Here is a 12,275-nt window from a genome sequence, read left to right as displayed (position 1 = left end):
TAATACTAGAGGGCATATCATTTATATAAATAAGGAACATGAGTGGCCCCAACATTGATCCCAGGGGCACCCCCCCACTTGACTGTACCCTACTCAGACCCCACATCACAGCCATTCTCAACACTGTAAATAATGACCTTGTTCTGTCTGTTGTTTAAGTACGAGGTGGACCAATTGTGAGATACTCCCCGTATTCCATAATGGTCCAACTTCTGGAGCAACATTTTGTGATCAACACAATCAAACACCTTAGTTAAATCAAAAAATATGCCTAGCATTCGAAACTGTTTGTTTAACCCATCCAGTACCTCACAGAGAAAAGAGAATATAGCACTTTCAGTAGTTAAATGACTTCTTAAGCTGAACTGTACATTAGATAGCAAATCATGTGATACAAAATGATGAATTATCCTTACACTCACAGCCTTTTCAATAACTTTAGCAAACTCTAATGGCATAGAAATAGGTCTAAAATAGTCTACATTATCCCTTTCTCCCTTTTTATAAAGCGACTTTACTACTGCGCACGTTAATCATTCAGGAAACTGACCATTCCTAAAGGAGAAATTACAAATATGGCTAAATACAGGGCTAACATGTGCAGCATTTCATCATATCCATGAAAGTCCTTGGTCTTCAGTGATTTAATTGTTGACTCAATCTCCCCCTTGTCTGTATCACACAGGAGTATTTCAGACATCAATCTCAAAAAGGCAATTGCCAAGAGAGTTATATGATTCCCTTTTGAAACTAAATTTTTATTTAATTCACCAGCAATACTCAGAAAATGATTGTTAAATACTGTACATATATGTGATTTATCAGAAACAGAAACATTGTTACTATGAACTGACTTTATATTGTCGACCTTGTGCTGCTGACCAGACACTTCCTTCACAACTAACCATAGGTTTTAATTTTATCCTATGGATTAGCTATTCTATTTGCATACCACATACTCTTTGCCTTCCTAATAACCTTTTTAAACACCTTACAGTGCTGTTTGTAATGAGCTACTGTAGCTCGAATATGACTACTTCTAACATTTTTATATAATTCCCACTTTTTTATACATGATATCCTTATCCCACTAGTCAGCGAGTCAGGCTGACTTTTACTGCTAGTACCCCATTTAGAACGTTCTAATGGAAAAAACTCTCAAAGAGCATAAAAAATGTATTGAGGAAAGCATTATATTTGTCATCTATGTTATCAGCACTATAAACATCCTGCCACTCTTGTTCCTTGATGAGTTTTAAAAAACTCTCTATTACTGTTGGATTAACTTTCCGACATGACATGAAATTATCAGATGGCATTGTTGGTTGGGAAGCCCCTTTTGGGGAGTTTGGCCGCCATATTGCAAGTCCTTTTTAGTTGATGCCACTTCGGAAACTTGCGAGTCAATGATGACGAAAATGGTGATGAAGGACACGCAACACCCAGTCCCCTGCCGGGAATCAAACCTGGGCCCTCTGCGTGGTAGGTGGTAATGCCACTGCTACGCTACAGAAGCAGACAACTTTCTGACATAGTTTGTAATTATAAGTGACATTTGTTTGAGTACAAAAGCCCTTTAGTGTTAAAATTAGTGCATCATGGTCTGAAAGGCCATTTATCCTTTTACTAACTGAATGCTCATCTAGTAAAGAAGACTAAATAAAAACACTGTCTATGGGTGTGCTACTGTTCCCCTGCACCCCAGTTGATAAAACCACAATCTGCATCAGATCATATGAATTTAGGAGATCTACCAATATCCTTTTCCTTGCAAAATCATATACGAAATTAATACTGAAGTCACCACATATAACCAATTTCTGCTACTTCCTATAAAGTGAATGAAGAGTCCTCTCTAGCTTGAGCAGAAATGCCCTGAAGCCAGAGTTAGTGGACCTATAAACAACAATTAGAAGTTTGGTTTCACCAAATTCAACTGCCCCAGCACAACATTCAAAAATCAGTTCAGTGCTGTGCCATGATACATCTATGGACTCAAATGGAATACTGTTTTTTTTACGTACATGGCCACTCCCCCATCCCGCAAGGAAATCCTTGAAAAACAGGCAGCTAATCTGTATCCTGGAAAAGCAAGCTTCTAAACTGTCAATTTCTTTAAGTGGTGCTCCAATAAACCAATAATTTCAGAGTCAACATCTATAAGCAGTTCACTAACTCTATCTCTAACACCTCTTATATTTTGATGAAATATGCTAATTCCTTCTGTACTTACAAACATGACGTCCTCTGAAGGCGAGTCCTTAGTTAGAGTGACTTCCTTTAAGCAGGTATACCTATCAGATGAGTTTGACCAAGGACAGATTGTGATGCCTTCGAGGCGTGGCACGATCATTTCAGAAACCACATCATTTGAGAAACCACACGTATTGTCAGGTATTCGAAGAATGCTGTGGTGAGTGTCTTTGACAGATGGTGAAACCACGTCTAGACATAATGGGACTGTGGGGCGACCCCTCATGACTGATGTCAAACGTCACAGGCTGGGCAGACTGGTAAATCAGGACTGATGGCGAACTGTGTAGGAACTAATGTCATACTTTAATGCCGGATGGAATACAAGTGTGTGTGAACACATAGTGCATTGAACACCTCCAACAATGAGTCTTTGCAGCCGACAACTCATACGTGTGCCAATGTTAACACCACAACATCAACACCTACAAATGAAATGGACATGTGATCATCAGCACTGGATACTGGTGCAGTGGCAGAGCAATACAGGGTCTGACGAATCCCAGTACCTTCATATGAATCACAATACCTTCTTCACCATGTTGATGAGAGGGAGCAAATCTATCATCTTCCAGGAGAACAGTTCCTCAACAAATATACTGTGGGACGGAGACGAGCTCCTGGCAGTTCCATTATGCTCTAGGGAACATCCATCGGCATCCATGAGTCCAGTGGAGCTCATGCAAGGCACCACGACAACCAAGAAGCATGGTACATTGGATGCAGACCACATACACCCCTTCACCACGATCATGTTTCCATGTTTCCCAATGGCAGTGGCATTTTTCAACAAGATAATGAGCCATGTCACAAGGCCAGGAGTACGGTGGGAGGGGTTAAAGGAAAACTGGTGAGGTGCAATTTATGTGCTGCTGCCCCCCCCCCCCCCCCCAACTTGCCAGATCTGAGCCTGATCAAACACAACTGTGATGTGTCTGAATGTGGCTTCAAAGCTCATGCCCCCCCATGGGAATTAGGTGACTTTGGTGTGCAGATGTGGTGCCAACTCCCTCCTGCCTACCAAGGCCTCACTGCTTCCATATCACGATGCATTGCCGCTGTTATCCATACCTAAGTGTTTCTATCAGCACTACTGGGATTTGCACTTTCTGAACATTAAATACCGGCCAGGCTTTTAGCCTGAGAGCTCCTTAACGTGATTTATAAAAATGCAAATGTACTGTATGTATGTAATTAACAATCATAAGGTCCCATATGATGAATCTGAAATTTTCTAATTCACTATTCAAGTTACTGACCAGTGATGTGTGGAATCCTTTAGAGTGAAAGAACATTAAAAATCTAACAATGGAAAATCCAGTATATTACAAAAAGGATACATCGCTACACACCGTACAGGGAAGACACTCTGAGTCACAGATAGGCACAACAAACAGACTGCTATACATTTGAGTTGGTGTCCAAAAGGCTTTCTTCTAAACCGAGGGGGTGGCACAGTGGTTAGCACACTGGACACGTGTTTGGGAGGACGACTGTTCAAACCCACGTCCGGCCATTCTGATTTAGGTTTTCCATGATTTCATTAAATTGCATCAGGCAAATTCTGGGCTCACCACTGATGCGACAGATACAGCTCTAAGCACTAAAATATGTCTACAAATTTAGTATGTTGTGTCGCACCTAATACATTTTACAGTAAGACAATCAGGACAACTGAGAGTCACTATGCAATAACATAGATGATGTTTTGGAGGTATCTATGCAACACAAATTTTCAAATGGAAGATAAAATACGCTGTTAGCACTGACAAAAGTACTCTGACACTGGAGAGGGGCAAAAACCACGATGTCATCAACAGAATACTCAAATAAGTACAAAACAGAAACAATGCCCAAACTTAAACAGATCTGTAACACTAACAGCAATCTTTTTGATAGTTGTATGTGTAATAATCTGCATGATTGATGGAGTTTGCTTTAAAACGTTAGTCAACATGGTTTTTAAATGTTGGTATTGTGACAGAACTACAGGCAATGGGATAACTACAGCCTTTATATTTTCTGAGGACATGCAGCTCTACTGCATGGTTTCTTAGGAAGAAAAATTCGTAGCAAAATAGTCTGCCAGTTGGATCATTGGGTGGTACCACTCAACTGGGTACTGTCATCAGAAGAAGAAGAAGAAGAAGAAAAAAAAAATCTGGTATTCTTTGATCGAGTAACACATGAAATGTTAAATCTTTCAATGCTGTAGAAGGATAGAGGATTTGAAAAGAGATATGCCTATGTTAAAATGAGATATAGGGAGAATAATGAAGTGTAGTGGCAGAAAGAAAAGGATTCCTGGTCAAATGAGTGCAAGGCATCAACTCTCAAAATCAAAGAGGGTTAACAACAATATTATGAAAGGGACAGACTGCTACTCATCATAAAGGTGACATTGAGATGCAGACAGGCACAACAAAAAGACTGTTACCTATTGAGCTCTTGTTTAAAGCCTTCTTCAGCAAAGAAAACACACACATGTTCACACAAGCAAGCACACCTCACACAAATATGACCGTTATCTCTGGATGGTTCAACCAGAACTGTTGTATTGAACAAATGCAGCAATTTGGACCAGGGGGGTGATTGCAGTGTTAGAGTGGGAGGAGAGAAGAACACTATCTGGTGGAGCATGCAGGAACTAGACAGTGGCAAAACAAGGCTTGCAGCTGCTGCGTCAGGAAGCTGTGGAGCAGGGAGAAGGATGCAAGTGAAAAAGGAAAGGAGCAAAGATGGGGAAAATTCCAATGGATGTGTTGGCAGAGAGCAGCACACAGGGAGGGTGAGGGGACGTGAATTTGGAGGCGGTGATAGGAAAGAGGGAGTAGAAACTGTTTGGTGTAGAGTTTGGGGACAGTTGGCTACCATAGATTGAGGACAGGATTTGGAAGACCTCTGAAGGCATCAGACAGATACAGATACGTTATGTAACAGTAAGGCGTGTAACTTCCTGAAAGATTAAAACTATGTGCCACATCGAGACTAACTTGGGACAGAGGCCTCGAGTCCGAGTCTCGGTCTGGCACATAGTTTAAATCTGCCAGGAAGTTTCATATCAGCACACACTCCACAACAGAGTAAGGATATGATCTCCCCAAATGGGGCCTCCCTGCCAACAATGCCATACAATCATTTCCAGTAAGAGAGATATTTTAAAGCTGATTTTAAACTACTAGAATTCCACTAGCAAATGTAAATTCTGACCAAATTTACAGGTTATGAACTACAGATTAAACTTGAGGAAATTGTAGAAAAATGAAAAAAAAAAAATTAAGGAGATGGGACCTGGATAAGCTGAAAGGACCAGGGATGCAAAGTGAACATTACACAACTACTGACTGAAAGAGGGGAAAAGGAACAGAGTAGAAGATGAATGGATAGCTTCAGAGAGATAAAATGATGAAGGTAGCAGAGGAACAGCTAATCAAAAAGACAAAGAGTGAAGAAATCCTTGGATAACAAATGAGATATTGAATTTAACTGACAAAAGGAGATGATACAAAAATGTAGCAAATGAAACAGACAAATGGATCTCTCTCTCTCTCTCTCTCTCTCTCTCTCTCTCTCTCTCTGATTCCTGTTCAATAAAACTGCAGATGACCTATGAAAGGCTTACTTTTTACACAAAAACTTTAGCATGCTTATGGCCCTTTGTTGAGTTGCAATGCCAAAAAATCTGCATCCTGCACAAGTTTTCAAATAGGAATAGGACAGGACAGTACGGAACCCAATGAAACTATAAACATTAATATGTCCCAAACACATCTCATAAAGTGGTTCATAACAGAGAACTATTTCTTTTCCATATTAACAGTGCACAACAATACTACATTCTTAACATAAAGGGAGAAAAGCTAACAACAATATGACTCCCATATGCATCACATGGCAATATCAAAACGAATCTCTGCTGGAGTGTCCAATTCTCTGCTCTTGCTTCTTCAATGTTACAGATATTACACTATACAAACCAGAGTATTCCTGAGCAACAGCTTTCAGTTTTTTGTTACTTTGAACATTTTTTCGGCGTTCTTCTTCTTCCTGCCGCAACCTTTCTGCATTGCTTTGAGCCTCCAATGTATCAAAATCAACCTGAAACACACAATACATACTAATCTCCAGACAATATATCATTTTAATAGTGTATGATGTGAAAAGTCCTGGCAAGATCCATTCCAGTCTTCTAAATTAAAGACACCATTCTACTACAGCAAACCATAAATTTGTCATCAGCAAAACATAAAGACTATGAATGTATTCTCCAGATTACAAATTTATAACAACAGAACCATGGACTATGCTGAGCATAGGTTCACTATGCTTTTAGCTATTAAATGGAACACTAATTTACCTTCTTACAATTTTTTAAGAAATTGAATCCAAGCTGCAACTTCTTGTAACCACTCCCAAATTCCTTGTTCCATTGTTGGATTGTTCTCAATGCAAAAAGCTTTAAATCTTTGGCTACAGTTTTTGGCATTGGCAAAGGCTTGTCAGGATTTGTTTCAGCGGCAAGCTCCAAGACCCGCTGCATTTCTGACACAAGCAGTTCCCGAAAGCAGTGAGACCTCCTTAAAGAAGGAGATAAAAATATGATGACAATTTTCACTTTAAAATATCACAGAGCAATAAATATAACTACTGATTTGTCAACTTTAGACAGATTCTGCAACAGTGAGGTATGCTTTGTAACATTATTTGAGAGAGAGGAAAATATAGATGGACAGACATATAGAGCACAATAAACCGAGTTGCTTACCTGAAAAGTACATCACAAATTTGGAATGCACTAAACCGAACCTCTGAATGCTGCTTCTCAAGCTGGCACAACAGTAAATGATATGTATGTTTCACATAGCCATTTGACAACCTGAATAACAGAAAAAGCAAATAAAGAATGTAATCATTTCAGGGATTTGAATACAACCTTAATTTCAGGGATGACAGCATACCCAAAAACATGACTTGTAGTGGCTGGCTACAGTGTTTTGAAAGAGAGAGAGAGAGAGAGAGAGAGAGAGAGAGAGAGAGAGAGAGAGAGAGAAGGGGTATTTTTGTTTACTACCTTTACTTCACCAAAGACACTAAAAAAGTAGGAAGTTAAACATTCACTTCCTTCTCATTTTTATGTCCATAAGTGCTGCATCAGTAAGTCATTGAAACTTCCTGGCAGATTAAAACTGTGTGCCGGACCGAGACTCGAACTCGGGACCTTTGACGTTCGCGGGCAAGTGCTCTACCAAGTGAGTTACCCAGCACAACTCACGCCCCATCCTCACCGCTTTAATTCCGCCAGTACCTCGTCTCCTACCTTCCAAACTTCACAGAAGGTTTCGCAGGAGAGTTTCTGTGAAGTTTCGAAGGTAGGAAACGAGATACTGGCGGAATTAAAGCTGTGACGATGGGGCGTGAGTCATGCTTGGGTAACTCCATTGGTAGAGCACTTACCCGCAAAAGGCAAAGGTCCTGAGTTCGAGTCTCAGTCCGGCACACAGTTTTAATCTGCCAGGAAGTTTCATATCAGCACACACTCCGCTGTAGAGTGAAAATTTCATTCTAGTTACCATGTTCCACACTAGGGACCTAGATTCCTGTTTTCTGTCCTCTCTCTCCCCCCCCCCCCTCTCCCTCTTTCTCCCCCCCCCCCTCTCCCTCTTTCTCCCCCCCTCTCCCTCTTTCTCCCACCCCCCCCCCCCTCGGAAGTCAAAATACAGTAAGTGATCAAAAGTACCCGGACACCCCCAAAAACATAAGTTTTTCACAATATTAGGTCCATTTTGTTGCCACCTTCTGTCAGGTACTCCATACCAGCGGCCTCAGTAGTCATTAGACATAGTGAGAGAGCAGAATCGGGCGTTCCGCGGAACTCACGGACTTCAAACGTGGTCAGGGGATTGGGTGTCATTTATGTCATATGTCTGTACGTGAGATTTCCACACTCCTAAACATCCCTACATCCACTGTTTCCAATGTGATAGTGAGGTGGAAACGTGAGGGGACTTGTACAGCACAAAAGCGTAAAGGCCAATCTTGTCTGTTGACTAACAGAGACCGCTGACAATTGAAGAGGGTCGTAATGTGTAATAGGCAGACATCTATTCAGACCATCACACAGGAATTCCAAACTGCATCAGGATCCATTGCAAGTACTATGACAGTTAGGTGGGAGGTGGAAAACTTTGATTTCATGGTCGAGTGGCAGCTCATAAGCCACACATCACACTAGTAAATGCCAAACAATGCCTTGCTTGGTGTATGGAGCGTAAACATTGGACGATTGAACAGTGGAAAAACATTATGTGGTGTGACGAATTGCGGTACACAATGTGGTGATCCGATGGCAGGCTGTGGGTATGGCGAATGCCCAGTGAACATCATCTGCCAGCGTGTGCAGTGCCAAGAGTCAAATTCGGAGGCAGTGGTATTATGGTGTAGTCAAGTTTTTCATGAGGAGGCTTGCACCCCTTGTTGTTTTGCATGGCACTACCACAGTAGAGCCCTACATTGATCTTGAGCACTTTCTTGCTTCCCAATGCTGAAGAGCAATTTGGGGGTGGCGATTGCATCTTTCAACACGATCGAGCACCTGTTCATAATGTACGGCCTGTGGCAGAGTGGTTACACAACAATAACATCCCTGTAATGGATTACACTGCACAGAGTCCTGACCTGAATCCTATTTGACTCGTTCCACATCATTACGAAATATCGTATTCATGATCCATGGAACTAGTATTAATCTAATCTAATCTAATCTCTGGGATGTTTTGGAATGTCGACTTCGTGCTAGGCCTCACCGACCAACATCGATACCTCTCCTCAGTGCAGCACTCCGTGAAGAATGGGCTGCCATTCCCCAAGAAACCTTCCAGCACCTGACTGAATGTATGCCTGTGAGAGTGGAAGCTGTCATCAAGGCTAAGGGTGGGCCAACACCATACTGAATTCCAGCATTACCAATGGAGGGCACCACAAACTATTAAGTCATTTTTCAGCCAGGTGTCCGGATTCTTTTGATCACATAGTGTACACTACCACACTACCTGATCAAACAAATGTGGACACCTATTCGGTGGGCTGGTGGGTATTAAAATGGGGTGTGTCCACTTTAAGCCTTTATGATGGCTTGAAATCTGGTGGGGACACTTCCAATGAGGTGTCAGAACATCTGGAGGAATGGCAGCCCGTTCTTCCTCAAAAGCTGATATCCAGAGAAGGTAGTGATATTGGACAATGGGGTATAGGGGTGTGAAGTCAACATTCTAACTCATCCCAAAGGCATTCCATTGGCTTCAGGTCAGGACTTTGCGTAGACCAGATCATTTCAGAAACATTATTATACACAAACCATTGGCTCACAGCTACTGCCTTAAGAAAGGATTCATTGTCATGCTGATACCAACAATCATTTGTGAATTGTTCCTTCACTGTACACAGTACACAATGATGTAAAATGTGTTCACATCCTTCAATGCTGTAAAATGTGTTCACATCCTTCTACATTTAGCATTTTCTTAACCACGAAAAGGGGACCACACCCTAACCGCAGGAAACAATCCCATAACATAACACCACCTCCTCCATACTTCACTGTTGTCATTACACATGATAGCAGGTAATACTCTACAGGCATTCGTCAAACCCAAACCCTTTCACTGGTTCACCACACAATACAGTACAATTCATCACTTCATATCACTCATTTCCAGTCATCCATTGACAAGTAGCATCACTCTTTACACTACCTGTAGGGTCACTTAACACTGACTAAGCGTTGATTAACACTGACTACAGATATGTGCGGCTTATGAAGAGCTGCTTGACTACTGTACCCTATTCTTTCTAACTCTCTGCATAGTCGTCGTGCTAGCTGGACTGCTGGTAACGTCTTGGAACTCACAAGTGATTCTTTCTGCTGATTTCATACAATTTTTTTACAACTGCCTCCGAAGATGACACAATCATTTAGTCCAGTTACCACGCATCAGACAGCAGGCTTGGGATGGACACTGACTGTAGTTAAGTGCCAATCTGAGACATAATGCTGTCTTCAAGCTACAACACACAAAATTGTTAAACTAACATTTTCTTTTATAATTTCATATAGCACTTAATGGAAACGATTCACTTAATGGATATGATTAAGTAGGTAAAAGGCTATACAGCATAAAAGACCTCTGCTGATCAAGCCATTTGATGAGGTGTTATCCATAAAGTCATGAGATGAGGGGGGACTTCTACTGACTACCTGCCCATATATAATATTTTGAAAAGAATCGATTAAGTAATTGAAAGGCCGGGTAAAAGAAGGTGAACAGTGATGAGTGTGAAAAATTTGTTACTTGTTGATTTGTACTGGGTTCCTGCCCATTACTTCACTGGGGTAATGTGCAGAAACAAATTACCGTATTCAGCAGGTTAGAAGAGAGGGCCTGAACTTCACTGGTATAATGTCACATCAAACCAAAACTAGGTGGATGCTACATAATTCTAGCAGTGGTTGGTGAATCAGGCTCTAATAACAGAAGATAATGATAATTTAGAAATGTTTTTAGTGCTGCTGTTAAAACACAATAGAGCACCAACTGAAATGATTAGCCGGCCGCAGTGGCCGAGCGGTTCTAGGCGCTCAGTCCGGAACCGCACGACTGCTACGGTCGCAGGTTCGAATCCTGCCTCGGGCATGGATGTGTGCGATGTCCTTAGGTTAGTTAGGTATAACTAGTTCTAATTTCTAGGGGACTAATTACCTCAGAAGTTGAGTCCCATAGTGCTCAGAGCCATTTGAACCTTTTTTTTTTTTTTTTTTAAAAAAATGATTAACTAAGTTAGTACCTCTCCAATGATTACATGAAAATCTCTGCCCACATTCTGTGCCAAAGATGGAATAAGTAAAGGGGAGTGTGGGGAATTCTTCTTTCTTATATTGCACTGTACTTCTGAATATATCACTTACTAACAAACTGCAATGGATTGTTGCCAACAAATTTCATTAGTGAATAAATGTGTGAGGCAGTGGATAATATTCCTAATTGCTTAAATAGGTGTCTATGGGATGGATTTGTGTAAAGCCCATACCTAGTTCTAATTACTTTCTTTCGTGCAATGAAACTTTTTACTCAAGTGAGATGCTACCCCAGCATAATATTCCGTAGGGCAGAAATACATGAAAATATGTTAATTTACTTATTTCGATGTCCCAAAGTTGGCAATTATTCTGGTGGCAAAAGTGTTTAAGCCTCAACATATTAGCAGGCCTGCTATATGGTTTTTCTCAACTAAGTTTTCATGCATATACATAATGCTTATACAATAGCAGAAAGAATTCTGCCTCCTGAATCGAATGAAATGGTACTTCATTTCCAAAGGGTGAAAACAGTAACAGGCCAATGGCTGAACCTTGTAGAACACTCCCTGTGATTTCTTCCCATGCAAACAATATGGGTCCGCTTTTTGTGTTAATCATTCTAATGTAACTTTCTGCATACTGTTTCTTAAATAGAAACTAAACCAGGAAGATGATGAATCATGCATCCCAGAAAAACTTAACTTCTCTATTAGAATATTATGTTCAACACAATCCAAGGCTTTCAATAAGTCACAAATCCCAACTGGTGATATTTTGTCACTTAAAAACCATATTATGTGTTCAGTGAATGTACAAATAACTGCCTCATTAGACCAGTTATTTTTAAATTCAAACTGTGATTAACTCAAGTATGCCATTACTACACACATGGACGAAAGCTTTGAGTATATTCCACTCACAAAACCTTTTGAAACTTTTGTAAGGAGTGATACTGGTCAGTAGTTACCATTACCTTTGGAGTCATCCCTCTTATAGAAAACCTACCAATGACACATTTTAATCTGTCTTACAAAATATTCTCAGTTTATGATGTATTAAATATGTGACAAAGGAACATTACGTATTAAAAGGCCTCACTTTTTTGTGTCATGTTGAGGATATTAGATTAGCTCATATGAATCTCAACTTTTGATGGTCATGATGTTTT

The 12,275-nt window shown here is 40.6% G+C and overlaps 1 protein-coding gene across 3 annotated transcripts in view; it reads right to left on the bottom strand.

Annotated features, from left to right (window-relative positions):
- The window catches only part of LOC124607388 (UV-stimulated scaffold protein A-like), a 126,924-nt gene that overhangs the window by 76,338 nt on the left and 38,311 nt on the right, over positions 1-12,275 (bottom strand). For all 3 annotated transcript variants that reach the window (XM_047139705.1, XM_047139704.1, XM_047139706.1), the window contains 3 exons: positions 7,019-7,129; positions 6,611-6,830; positions 6,231-6,351 (listed from right to left, as the gene is read on the bottom strand). In XM_047139705.1, coding sequence (XP_046995661.1) covers positions 6,231-6,351; positions 6,611-6,830; positions 7,019-7,129 — 452 coding nt within the window. The remainder of the gene's footprint in view (positions 1-6,230; positions 6,352-6,610; positions 6,831-7,018; positions 7,130-12,275) is intronic.

The sequence above is a fragment of the Schistocerca americana genome, chromosome 3, assembly GCF_021461395.2.
Source record: "Schistocerca americana isolate TAMUIC-IGC-003095 chromosome 3, iqSchAmer2.1, whole genome shotgun sequence".
NCBI classification, from domain to species: Eukaryota; Metazoa; Arthropoda; class Insecta; order Orthoptera; family Acrididae; genus Schistocerca; species Schistocerca americana.
This window is presented reverse-complemented; position numbering and strand designations above follow the sequence as displayed.